Below are 14,411 nucleotides of genomic sequence, written 5' to 3' on the forward strand. Positions count from 1 at the left end.
CTGAGCTTGGCTGGTCTGACACCAGAATTACTTTGGAAGCTTATCTGCATTTCATCCTCTAAATATAACCCAGGACTCTGAAGAATTCTGGTGGAAAAAACAATGCCTTATTAAAAAAAAAAGTCATATAACATCAGCCTCAGACAATTAAGCAGGATGCTCAACTATCGCTCATTTTCTCTTTATTTCAAGAATCGATTTGCACCAGATGTTAAGTCCTTTACTCCTGGGCATAATTTGATTGTTTCCCACTAGCAGATTTACCAGATGATAATACAAACAGAACCAGAAGTAAAACCAGGACCTTCAAATACAAATAAGAGAAAAAAGGGGGTGGCATATTCTCCCAGATGCATCCATTTAGAGCGGCTTCATAACTAAGAGATACATCCGATGAGAAATAGCCAGGGAAAGCTTCCCCACCAGCCTGAGGGGAAAGGGGTGTTTACCACTCCACAGACCAAGAGGAGGTCCAACTCCAGGTTTGAAATGTATGTGAAAGATGCAAAAGGACTCTCATCACATGGAGTGCATAAATACAAATAGAAAAAAAGAATTCACATGTTTTGCATAACTTACATCCATGGCATTGAAATTAAGGTGGTTATCGGAACTTGCCACTGGATCTTGTTAAGGGTTTTTTTTTCATGTTTTTAATGTGTTAGTAAACATGCACATACATTATTCTATCACGAATTCATTTTAATATTTTAATAACTGGATTTCAATATCATTGGTTTCCTTCTAATCCTACATATTTAATTTTATGTATTTTAAAACATTCTGAAAGGGGTCAATCAGTTTCACTAACTGTCCTACTTTAGAAGTTGCACGTAGCTTCAATTGCAGTGACAAAATGTCATCATTACCACTGGGAAGTTATGAAATATGCCTTTTTATGGAAAATATTAGGCCCTACTAAAATTCAAAGCTCTATTTCCTTTTTTTATTAAAATACAGTTGATTTACAATGTTGTGCCAATTTCTGCTGTACAGCAAAGTGACCCAGCCATACATATATATATATATATATATATACATTCTTTTTCTTACATCATCTTCCATCAGGGTCTATCCCAAAAGACTGGCTCTAGTTCCCTGTGCTATACAGTAGGACCTCATTGTTTAGCCATTCTAAATGTAACAGTTTGCATCTACTAACCCCAAACTCCCAGTTCCTCCCACACCCTCCTGCCTTCCCCTTGACAACCACAAGTTTCTTCTCAGAGTTCTAATTCTAAAAGAAATGGGGAAATGACATGAAGAATGACTAGCAGTCTTGGCCACAATGCACCTTCTATTTGGGTTATAGAGTTCAGAGTTCAGTAGATGTTAATTAGATTCCTATTATTCATTATTATTTTAGTTTTCCTTTGTCCTTACTTTTGCCCACTTGATTTGTCGTAGACTGAAAGAGTTTTCTCATGTCTTTCTAAATGTGTCTCCAGATATTTCTCTCTGTTTTCTTTGATAATCCATGCTACTGGTACATAGATAGCCGTGCTTCAAAGGCTATGAGATTGTACCCTGATGACTGGCTTCTGTTTGGACAAGGTAATTGAGTTTTCTGTCCTCTGTCAGCCTCGATTAAGATGGTGACCACTGCCTGCTTTGCCTGAGTCACTGTCAGTCCACAGTTGTGTTCTGTTGTTCCATCTGACTCAACCAAATCAACTTGCTTGCTCTTAGTTCCTCTCATCATAGTTGATGTGATTTTTTTTTTGTCCTTAAATCTTTTCATTGATTTGGTTGATGTTTGTTTGTTTGTTTGTTTGTTTTCTAAAGATGTGGGTTTTTTTGTTTGTTTTCGTGAATCCTTTTATAACCAGCTTAAGATTGTGAGTTATCACAGAATTAGTTTTGGGTTTTTTTTGTTTTTGTTTTGTTTTGTTTTGTTTTGTTTTTTTGCAGCCCCAAAGGCATGCTTAAGTTCCCTGGCCAGGGATCAAACCTGCACCACAGTGACCCAAGCCACTGCAGTGACAAGGCCAGATCCTTAACCCACTGAGCCACCAGGGAATTCCACAAAATTATTATATTTTCTATCTTCCTTTAATTTTCTTTCCTTCTCTTCCATCACTTGATATTTTAGCTGAACATATTATCTTCTAGTGTTTACTTTTCTAGTTTAAACACTGCTACTTATAATCTCTCCTGGGTCCCAGAAATTAAAAGTTGAGAAAGTTGGCCTACTTATACTATCATCTACTTTTTTGTTTCCTTCTCCCTCAAGTGGGGCCCTGATAATCTTTTCTACATTTTCAGGGGCTTTAATGCTTACCATTTGTTCTGGAATCTTAATCCCTGGTGGTGTTTTAGATTTTGATTCATTAAAAAGATTCAGAGAGTTTCCTGGTGGTCTGTGGTTAGGACTCAGCTTTTACCTCTGTGGCCCAGGTTCAATCTCTGGTCTGGGAACTGAGATCCCACATTGATGCTGCTGCATCCCACATGCATGCTGCAGTCAAGGGGAAAAAAATCAAAACCTACTGTACTTGTTTTGCCAAAATTTCTCCATTTATCGTTTGTTTCACTTACTCTTCTTTGAGGAGTTTCTTTAAGAAAGCTCACGGAAGCCATATTCCAAGAGTACTTGCATGTTTAAATTCTTTTTTTTTTTTTTTTAATCTTTTTAGGGCCACATCAGCATATGGAAGTTCCCAGGCTAGGGGTCAAATCAGAGCTGCAGCTGCCAGCCTACACCACAGCCACAGCAACGCCAGATCCGAGCCATGTCTGCGACCTACACCACCGCTCATGGCAACTCAAGATCTTTAACCCACTGAGCAGGGCCAGGGATTGAACCCACATCCTCATGGATACTAGTCAGGTTCATTTCCGCAGAGCCACCATGGGAACTCCTGTATTTTTTTTTTAATCTGATGAATAGAAACCTTCTAATTGTTTTCCTTCAGGTACAGAACTCTGCCTCTTTCCACTTTTCCTTATCCCCTTCTACTTAGAGGTGCCCTTTGGCTCTGGCTCACAAAGGTCAGGAGGGGGGAGTGTTATCAGGGTTCTGTGGCCCTGACTCCTTGCGCCCAACTCAAGGCTCCCTTCGGAGCATTCAGAGGTGACAGGGCAGTGTGACAATGAGCCCCAGGCTGGTCAGGTGGCTCCCTCCCACAGTCCTGCTGCTCCTCACCCAGTTTGTAAACACACACAGTCTGGCAGGAAAAACAGGAACATCTCACAGAGGGAGCAGTCTAGCCAGTGCCCATTACCTCACATTAGGATTATGGAAACCCAAGACTTGAGACAGAGCCAGAAGTTACATGAGCCAAGAAGGTCAGAAGCAATAGGTAACAAACAGAGGCTTCTGGAAGACATACAATTTGGAGGCAGACATTAGAGAAATGGCCTTAAAATATTTGATATTTGTAGGATTTCCAGTCCTGCTAAGCAGTAACAAACCCAACTAGTGTCCATAAGGACTTGGGTTCAATCCCTGGCCTCGCTCAGTGGGTTAAGGATCCAGCATTTCCATGAGCTATGATGTAGGTCGAAGATGTGGCTTGGATCCTGTGTTGCTTGGCTGTGGTGTAGGCCGGCAGCTGCAGCTCTGATTTGACCCCTAGCCTGGGAACTTCCATGTACTGCAGGTGTGGTCCTAAGATGACAAAAAAAAAAAACCCTGAAATTTGTAGTTTTTTTAAGTAAAAAAGAGTAAGAAATAAAAAGAAGAGGGAGGAATGATCACAATTTGAAGAGATTAGATTCAAAAACAGATGCTGACTTTTACAAGCTAAATTTCATCAAGAGGACAAAATACATGCCCAGAACGAGCAAGCAAGTAGCAAATTAAATTGTAAAATTAACATAAAAGTCAATGAGTGCTTATTATGTGTGGCACCAGACTGGTCACAGAGCCCACTAGGTAGGTAAAGAGCCCCATGGTATGAGGACTCAAGAAATTAAGGCTGGATTTGAACCCCGGTATGACCATGGAACCCAAGAGTTTTATCATAATGCAGCATCAATTCATATAGACAATTTATCAATAGTCCAAGAAGCAGTCACCTAAGATTTACATTTGAGTCATTGCCTATGATCTAGTTGTATTGAATTTTATACATTTAAGTTACTATTTGAGGCAGTTGCTCTCATCTAGTGACGTATTTATTACTAATACCTTCACTTAGACACTTAAGGCTCAGAATATTAGAACATAAGGTAACTTCTTAAAGAAGTAGAGAAAACATTCCCTTACTAGTCCTGCACCATTTGTAGAGACACTGTTTAATCTGATATTATATGTTTGACAGTCCCTTTCTCATTCATTCAAAAATAATCATTGAGCGGAGTTCCTGTCATGGCTCAGTGGTTAACGAATCCAACTAGGAACCATGAGGTTGCGGGTTCGATCCCTAGCCTTGCTCAGCGGGTTAAGGATCCGGTGTTGCCGTGAGCTGCGGTGTAGGTCGCAGATGAGGCTTGGATCCCGAGTTGCTGTGGCTCTGGTGTAGGCCGGCGGCTATAGCTCTGATTAGACCCCTAGCCTGGGAACCTCCATAAGCCGTGGGAGCGGACCTAGAAAAGGTAAAAAGACCAAAAAAAAAAATAGTCATTGAGCACTGTGCTGGGCTCATGGTATTCCACAGAGAACAGAGGACATAGTATCCAGCTTCTCAGCTTAAAGTCCAGTGGGTAAAATACAGATTTAACAGTCCCGAGTCCAAATGACATCACTTCCCACTTTTGTGGCAGGCACTGGGATTTTGGCATCCATGGTAATGTTTAAGCCACCCTCTTCCTCAGAATGCACCACACTGATCGCTTGTTACTGTGTTAGACTCAAGGACCACCACCGCCGCCCCCTTAGCTGAACCAAAGCCCCCCAGCTGGGTCAGGGAGTTCTTTCCCACTCAGGTTCATGCTGCAAGTAATGAAACTGAGTTTGGTGCAAGCAAGACAGGCTTTTATTCAGTGGTCAAAGAATGGAGAAGTGGGGGTGGACTCTTGCTCTAAAGGCATCTTTTCCCAGAAGGGAGAGGAGGAGTAAGGGAATTTCAAAGTCCAGGAGGCAGACAGGTCATCAGGCTCTAGGTAAAGGGTGGAGATTTCCAAGGGCAGCGGGCCACACAGACTCTTCCACACTCCTTTGCACAGGGCACTAATTGTACCCAGCAGAGTACAATTCCCCCCTTAGGGGCAGAGATCTTAGCATGATAATGAAGCCAAGGTAACTCTTGGATACCTCCAGGTTTCCTTTGCACAGGCACCTTCCCAGGGTCAAGTTAGAGCCAGGTCTGGGTGATGGATCACTATATTTCTCAAAGCATATTTCTCTCTCTGCAAAGCATCTCAGCCAAATACCAAGGACTTTTTTTTTTTTAACACCAGTTACCTTTGAAACAAACAGAGAGAAATCAGGCAAGCATCCTTCAGTTCTCAGGGGTTGGTAAGGAAACACAACCAGCATGTATGGTTGAGAAAATTTTTCTGCACCTGCAGCCTTGGCTGCATGGCAGGGATGACACTTCCAGGAAGTGTGCACTAAAGGTGTACAGAGATGTGGAGATAGATTAATAGGTACATATCTGCATACAAAGAAAATAAACAACTTTGATCACCCATGGAAATCTGTTCTGGCGATATAGAGCCCTCCACCCATTACACTGCCTAGAACTTGGCCATGTAATGTCAAGCCCCAGAACCAATTAAAGAACTTCATAGCTATTCCTCCAGGTTCTTGTCGCTATCACTTTGCCTTCTGGGAAATTCCCATCTTACATAAACATTTATAATCTATGTCCTACTAAAGGTTAGGATCAAGTCTCCTTGGGAAAAGGTTTCTGTGCTTGCCCCAGGTCTTAAAACTCCTGCCGCACCTCCTCAGCAAAGCCAGTCCCTCAGCTAGAGCACATATGGCCAGAACAGTTTCTATAAGGAAGGTAGAAAGAAAGGCCCCCGTCACAGTGATGCTGAGTCTGTAGCAGAGACACTTCATCCGAGAGATGGGGACAACACTGTGCAATCAGGGCCATAGTGGGAGGGAGAGATGGAGACCAAGTGAGTGGAGTAGGCACAGGTGGAAGAAAGAATGTCAAACCCATCATGGAGACAATGACCTGCTCACAAATGCAGAATTGCCCACTCCTGTTATTTAAAGGGCAGAGTTGACTTATAACCAGCCTATAGGGGGAAGGCCACTCTGCTGGCATAAGAAATGACCACCAGAACTCTACACAGTTTAAAAGTGGCCACAAGCTGGAGTTAGCATCATGGCTCAGCAGGTTATGAACCTGACTAGTATCTACGAAGGACACAGGTTCGATCCCTGGCCCCTCGCAGTGGGTTAAGGAGCCAGCGTTGCTGTAAGCTGTGATGAAGGTCACAGACACAGCTCAGATCCACTGTGGCTGTGGCTGTGAGGTAAGCCTAAAGCTGAAGCTCCAATTCAACCCCTAGTCTGGGAACTTCCATAGGCCACAGGTGCAATCCTACAAAGCAACAAAACAAAACAAAACAAAACAAACAAACAAAAACAACCCCAGGCACTTACTGGCTCAAGGACCCTGCCCTTCAGAGGGGGCTTGATCCAAGATCATCTCCTTAGTACATCCAGCCACTAACGCTAAGTAGAGAAATTAAAAGTGGTGTGATGTAAATTGCTGAGAATTACACACACACACACACACACACACACACACGGCACCCACAGCATTGTTACCCATTCAGTGGACAGGTGTGCACTCAGAATACAGTCGTGGATGTAGGAGTCCGGTTTTCTAAGGTATCTATTAATCCGAATTGCTAACCAGATGGAAATAAACAAAGGGCTAGGAAGTAATTATGGGCCACCTATTATAGCCCCATGACTCCAATTTGAAAAGAAGCAGAGAAACAGGTGTTTTAGGGGTCATGTTTTCAGGCGCCAATAAACACCCACAAACACCCCCATTGTTTCTGATGAAAATTGTCAACCAGGAGATACTGTTCTTCCTGAAAATGCTTAAAAAAAAAGCCAAGGTGTGTACTCTAGTGGGGGTAAAACAGTCCCATTACATGTTGAATAATACATTCCCAGAGGTGGTCTTGTCACCATTTATGTCCAGTTTACCCCCATGCCAACCCTCACCCCCTTACCCCCACCCCTTCCTCTTTCATTAACTTGAAAAAGGCAGGCTCAACCCTGCCCATGAGGAAGTCTCCCATTCTGCCGCCAGGTGGCAGGAATAACCAGCAGCAAGAGGCTGAAGCTCTTGGAAGCAGAAAATGTCAGGATTCTAGAAGGGACCATAAGAACACCAAGCCAAAACTGCGATGTCTAGATGGGTGGATGGAAGAGTAGGAAGATGTAACCTGCCCAGTGTCACACATGTAATTAGGGACCCGAGGGATCAAGCCTCTTCAGGTACCTGTGACCGGTTTTTCCTCCAACTTTTGCTGGGTTTTATTTTTAATCTTTTATGAAGGACATTTTCTGCATGCATGAAAGCAGGAATAGAAAAATGAGTCCCTAAGTACCTGTTAGCCAACTTTCAATTAGCAACATTTAATCATCTTTCATACTCTATATATTGACCCTCACACACCGCTATATTTCGATACCAAGTATCCAGAGCAGCCACGTTGCTATACTATCTAGTGCAATATTAAAATCCCCTGGTTCACTAATCCAACTAATAATCGTTAGTGTCTCTTATGTGCGAGGAACCAGGCTAAAGTAAAGTATCAATACTTGTAAACAGAAAAGCAGCTTGGCCACAAGACTCTTAAGCATGAATCAAGTGTGTGCTGGAAGTTAGACATTATTCACATCTATATAACCCTGTGTTTCAATAAACGGAACATGGAATACAGTTGGTATTGCATTTTTTTTCCTCTAGATCCATGACGCTAGACAGAGATCTAACGATAAAATCAAAGTCATGTACTTGTTCCTTTTCAAAGACAAGGTCATAACCAATAAGGCTAGGAGAGAACATTTCCTGAAAAGATACAGGCACCCACCTGACACTATCTATCTATTGGAATGAAAGGCCAGATAAAAAGGCAAGTTGGGATGAGATGGGAGAAAGATTGGACCCACCCAAATAAGGGAGAGGAAAAATGAACCAGGTGTTTGTCACACTTGGAAAAAACAGCTAGGGGGTCAGAACACCCCCTCCAAGAGCAAACTCCACTCAGTTTGTTAAAAATCAAAAAAGTAAAAGTAAAATTGGTCTCACAAAAGGAATTTTTTTTTCCTATAATCATTACTACCAATGGCTGCTTCAAACCAAACAAAACACATGTCAACATTTCATAAATCCAACATTTAAAAATAAAATTATCTAGCCTCTGGTTCGCTATGTTTGGTTTTATAATATGGAGGTCGGTGTGATATGATGCAAAGGAGATTGAAAACCTGCACTCTCATCTAAGCTCTGCTTATTAGGACGTTACAAGGCCTAGACCAGGCAACAGTCTGCCTTTCTCAACTTGGACCACACACATCTTTTCTACCATAACAACACACACGCACAAAAATCATCCAGGTTTCAAATATAAATAGTGACCTTCAATACAACACATGCATTTTTCAGGTCATCATGGTCCTGATTGAAGCATGATTTATGTATAAATCTTTTTTTTTTTCTCTTTCTCTTTTCTTGGCCTCCCAGTGGCATATGGGGTTCCAAGGCCAGGGGTCAGATCTGAGCCACAGTTGTGACCTACACCGAAGCTGCAGCAGCACCTGATCCTTAACTCATTGTGCCCAGGGTGGATCGAACCTGCATCCCAGCACTCCAGAGACACCACCGATCCTGTCTCACCACAGCGGGAATTCCTATGTATAAATCTTGTCATATAAGAAAGTGCTCAACTTTTACAGGTTTACAGGACAGTAGAGAGACTACGGCAAGCCCAGGGCAGGAGAACTTGGCCTGGGCTTGGAGAAGGGCATGTCGTTCTCTTTAGCTGGGTATTCATTCATCATGACTACGAGGGGAGTAGAGTGAGATAAATAAGCAGGATCCTGCAGCCCTGAACCATGCCAAGGAGCATGTAATTGACCCTTGGAGGCCGAGAGACTCACTTTATTATGTAGGAAGAGTGGTGTAGAAGGGATTTATAGACAGTTCCGGACGAAAGAAAGATCAGAAGCACAGAAACTGAACATGCTTAATCAAAGAAATGAAAAAATACAAAACACTTAGGCATTTGTTAGTCTCATACTTAAAGGTATTCATCTCTTTAGGAAAAAAATATAAGTGAAATATAAGTGATCCAAATTTTTAAACTAAAATACACTTTTGGCATGAGCAACTATACATAATGTAAGAACATATTAGGGGAAGAAAAGGATTTACATTTCTAGATCGAGACACAAGGATTTACATTTCTTTTTCCTTATGTTGCCTCTATAGTCGATGGTCACATTTTAAAAAATATATAGGTTTCTTCATGTGCCAAGATTCACTGGTTCTTTCTTTAATCAGCTGACTCATCTTTGCCATCCCAGCCCTCAAAATCTTCTATGTATCATTCATTGAAAGAATATTTGGGGTTTTTTGGCTCTGAATTTTTATTTTTTTGCAATCTGTGCTTTTTCTTAGAATGACGAAATCTGCGTTGAAAGCCAGAACACATCAGGAAACGACAACTCATTAAGGAGCAGAGTTGTACAAAACAGAGAGGATGAAAATGGAAAACAGGTATGGCTAGAAAGCAGTGAGTGAATCTATCACCATGGTAACTGCTGTGCAACAGCTATAGGGACAGAAAGCTCAGTGCTCAGCTGGCACTCAGAGGAATGAGTTAAATGGTAAATAGAGTATGTGTGGCAGAGCCAAGAAGAAAACACACATGCCCAAAGATGCTGCATTTATATACCTGTCCTCAGACTTCTCTGATGGTGAGAGTACCTAGGCTTGTTCTGGCACTTCACTATTAAAGATTCCAAACTCCATCCCAAGGCTTCAATCAAAACACCTCAATTTGAAAATAAATGAGACAAGAGAAGGTTCTAAAACTGTGTCCTTCACACCCTAAGGTTTCTCAGGGACACCTAGGAGTGTATACAGCAAATTGAAGTGCTCTGTGACAATGCCACCTCTTATTTTTTTTTATCTATTGAATTCTGCATAGGATCTCATTTTTTTGTTGTTGTTTTTTCCCTGAAAATATCTTTATGAGGTGTTCACTTTTAAAGGATATTTTCATTGAGTATAGATTTTTTTAAGAAACTTATTTTTTTTAGGAGTTCCCTTGTGGCATGGCAGGTTATGGATTTGGCATCGTCACTGCAGCAGTGCAGGTCGCTGCAGTGGCACGGGTTCAATCCCTGGCCTGGGAACTTCCACAGGCTGCAGGCACAGCCAAAAAAAATTTTTTTTAATTGAAGTATAGTTGATGTACAATATTATATAAGTTACAAATGTAAGAATCTCATTTGAAGAAAGTCTTCTCTAATTTGCTAAAAAAGAATCTCGGAGTTCCCATCATGGCACAGTGGTTAACGAATCCGACTAGGAACCATGAGGTTGAGGGTTCGGTCCCTGTCCTCGCTCAGTGGGTTAAGGGTCCGGCGTTGCCTGAGCTGCAACCTTACACAGACCGCGTTGCTGTGGCTCTGGTGTAGGCCAGTGGCTACAGCTCCGATTCCACCCCTAGCCTGGGAACCTCCATATGCCATGGGAGCAGCTCAAGAAAAAGCAAAAAGACAAAAAAAAAAAAAAAAAAAAAAAAAAGAATCTCATTTGAGGAAAGCCTTCTTTAATTTGCTAAAAAAAGTAAGAAAATTACCCATATATTTCATCCTTTAGAAAGTAATTTTGGTTGCCATATGGGGGGGGGGTTGCTCATGATAAAAGAATAATTTATTTGAAGGAGAAAAATTGAAATACTATTGCAGCGAAATTTGGAAGACAAAAAAATGACCTGCAATTCCAGAAAAAAAAAAGTCAGTGTCTATCATATTGCAATAGTTTGTTTTCATACAAATACATACACGTCTGCCTGCCTGTGTCACCCATATTGAGGTCATAATATTTGGTCATCATCTATTTCACTTAATACATTGTCAGGTGTTCATATCACTAAGTATTCTTCAACAAAAAAGAGAAAATAATACTTCTGTTCACACAAAAACCTGCACATGGGTGTTTATAGTCTCTTTATTGATCATTGGCAAAACCTAGTAGCAACCAAGATGTCCTTCAGTAGGTAAATAGATAAATGATCTGTGGTCCATCCAGACAATGGAATATCATTCAGCGCTAAAAGCAAATGAGTTATCAAGATGTGAAAAGACAGAGCGGAGAATTACATGTGGATTACTAGGTAACAGAAGCAGCCTGAGACGGCTACATACTGTATAGTTCTGACTATATGACATTCTGGAAAAGGCACACTGTGGAGACAGTAAAAAGGTCACAGGATACCTAGGAGAAGGAAGGGATGAATGGGCACAGAGGATATTTAGGGCAGTGAAAATACCCTGTATGATACCTTGATGGTTGATACATGTTATCAAACATTTGTCCAAACCCATGGAATGTAGAACACCAAGAGTGAGCCCTCATGTAAACTATGGACCAAGGTACCACTCTGGGTGGAGAAGTCAGTCATGGGAACAGTGGTGTTTGTGGGTGGGGGGCAAACATGTATGGCAAACCTTGTTCCTTCTCCTCAATTTGGCTGTGAGCCTAAAACTGCTCTAAAAAGTCTTTTTTAAAAAAGAGTTTCACCAAAGGAAAAAAAAAAAGCTAAAAACAAAAAAAATTAGGTACTATTGTAAACAGAAGTATGAAGACTGAGGAGTAAGTTCTGAACTTGGCAACAAAGGTCCTTAGATGACCTTGGCAGAAGCCATCTCGGTAGAAATCTGGTCATGGCAAGTTGAGAAGTGAGCAGGACATGAGGGAGTGTCAGTAAAAGCAAGGGCGACTCTTTCAAGTGGTTTGGCCATGAGGGGAAGGAGCGAGGCTGGGGTCCCATGGCTGTGGGGTCAGGAAGGTTTTGTTGTTGTTTTGTTTCAAAGATGAGAAAGGGTTGGAAAAAAATAGAAAAGAGAACAATAGTAAGGCTAGACATTCCATATGGTAGGTAACTTGGAACAATTTCACTCTAAGGAAATAATGATTATGATCATTTAAAATAAAAATTTACCAAACTTTGACTATTGGCCAAGCTGGGGGGGGGGATAAATTAGGAGTTTGAGATTAATATATACATACTACTATATATAAAAATAGATAATCAACAAGGACCGGCTATACAGACTGGGAACTCTACTCAATTTCTGTAATAACCTATAAGGGAAAATAATCTGAAAAAGAATGGATATATGTATGTGTGTAACTGAATCACTTTTCTGTACACCTGGGACTAACACAGCATTGTAAATCAACTATACTCTAAAAATTTTTTAAAGCTTTTTTTTGGGGGGGGGGCTTTTTAGGGCTGCACCTGCAGCATATGGAAGTTCCCAGGCTGGGGGTCCAATCAGAGCTTCAGCTGCTGGTCTACACCAAGGCCACAGAAACACAGGATCTGAGCCACGTCTATGACCTGCACCGCAGCTCACGGCAACGCTGGATCATTAACCAGGGATCGAACCCATGTCCTCATGAATACTAGCTGAGTTCGTTTCCACTGAGCCACCATGGGAACTCCCAACAAAATTTTTTTAATTTACCAAACTGTGACTATTGGCCAAGCTAGGTATTAGATGGGAAAAAATCAGTAATGCTTCTTTCTACCCCTGACCTTAGAGCTGCAGCTTGAATTCAGCTGGTTTCTATTACAACCATCCCCCTCATCTTCCAAGTACCTGAGAACCAGCTTAGAAAATGAGGAAGGCAGCCTCAGTCAGTAGTATAAAGGGATTCTGGCATCTAAAGATGATCTTTGAGGATCCTTTCAGCTCAGAGACATGCTAATCACTTATTTCTATACTTTCTTACTAAAGTAAAGAGAAGCAATGAGGTCCTGCTGTATAGCACAGGGAACTACATCCAATCACTTGTGATAGAACATGATGGAAGATAATATGAGAAAGAGAATGTGTATGTGTGTGTGTATATATATAAATACATACACACATACAGCAGACATCAAGAGAAAATTTTAAATCAACTATAATTTATAAATTAAAAAAATTTTAATTAAAAAAAATAAAAAGAATCAAAGGCCTCCTGGGATCAGATGAAAAAACTAAAGCTGACATTTGCCATTCCACGTCTTAGAGTATGTTCCAAACTACGCCACACCTGCCTACTTCCTCCCTCCCTTCCCTTGCTTTGCTTACAGTCGCTGGACCTGTTTGAGACATTATTGCAGAGTGGTGGGAGGTAAAAAATCGCTCCACCATCACAAGAATAGGAGGAGGAGTCATAGATATGTAAGAGCTCAGACAGAACCTGGAAAGATCGTCCATGAAAGATAGCCCAGGTATACACTTTGCTCAGTTAATTAGAGTAAGGGCTTAACAAGCTAAGGGAAACATTTCCCTTTAAATCAACTGATAGGAGAACCCTAGTTCCCAAGGGTAATTTAACAGCTCTTGAAGAGGTTGAGCACTCTTCATATCTGCAGATCAAGCCTTGGGCTGCTTGGGCAATAAAACCAGCCTCGGTCTCAGTCATTTGGGAGCTGGAGCTGGCGGAATATAAAGGGAGATTTATACAGTCCCTGGTATTAACTTCATTTAGCTCTTGTCTGAAAACAGAGCAGGAGTTGAATGATTACAGTAGAGACAGGGACAAAAAGATATTAGCCAGTTCCCTGAAGAAATGGAGAAAATACCAATGGCTCCTTTTGAAGGAAAGGGAGAAATGCATGAGCCTGAATTTTTGTGACAAGGCAAAAATGTCTGTGCAGTGGGTAATTGGAGCTATCATCTCACAGAAGAGCTGAAAAGGACCCTTTTTGGCCAAAATTCTGAGCCAAAGAGATCAGAGGCCATTGTACTCAGGATTCTCATTATTCCACTTCTGTTGCAATGTTTGATTTCCAGGATGAAGAGCAAGTCACCATTGAGGAGGATTCTCCAAGGAAGGAGGAAGAGGAGGAAGATCAAGAGACACATCAAAAAGGGTACAGGTTTCAACTAGAGAAATGACCATACCTACATCCAAAACAAAGTGGTTTTGCTGCTTTGTTTTGTTCTCATCTAATTTTTAACATTAATTGTGGTTTATCAGAGATAGTCACTACCAATCCCTGCTCCCCACTATGCACCCAACACCATTTTCAGAAAACATAATGGAGCTCTAGAATAATCTATGTGTGATTTCTTTCTTTCTTTCTTCCTTTCTTTCTCTTTCTTTCTTTCTTTCTCTTTCTTTCTTTTTTCTTACTTTCTTTCTTTCTTTCTTTCTTCCTTTCTTTCTTTTAGAGCTGCACCCATGGCATATGGATGTTCCCAGGCTAGGGGTCCAGTGGGAGCTATAGCTACCAGCCTACACCACAGCCACAGC

At 41.3% G+C, this 14,411-nt stretch overlaps 1 protein-coding gene across 3 annotated transcripts in view; it reads left to right on the forward strand.

Annotated features, from left to right (window-relative positions):
• The window catches only part of SLC28A3 (solute carrier family 28 member 3), a 67,707-nt gene that overhangs the window by 22,572 nt on the left and 30,724 nt on the right, over window positions 1–14,411 (forward strand). For all 3 annotated transcript variants that reach the window (XM_021064009.1, XM_021064008.1, NM_001244637.1), the window contains 2 exon segments: window positions 9,546–9,644; window positions 13,949–14,028. In XM_021064009.1, coding sequence (XP_020919668.1) covers window positions 9,546–9,644; window positions 13,949–14,028 — 179 coding nt within the window.

This window comes from Sus scrofa, chromosome 10 (assembly GCF_000003025.6).
Source record: "Sus scrofa isolate TJ Tabasco breed Duroc chromosome 10, Sscrofa11.1, whole genome shotgun sequence".
Lineage (NCBI taxonomy): Eukaryota > Metazoa > Chordata > Mammalia > Artiodactyla > Suidae > Sus > Sus scrofa.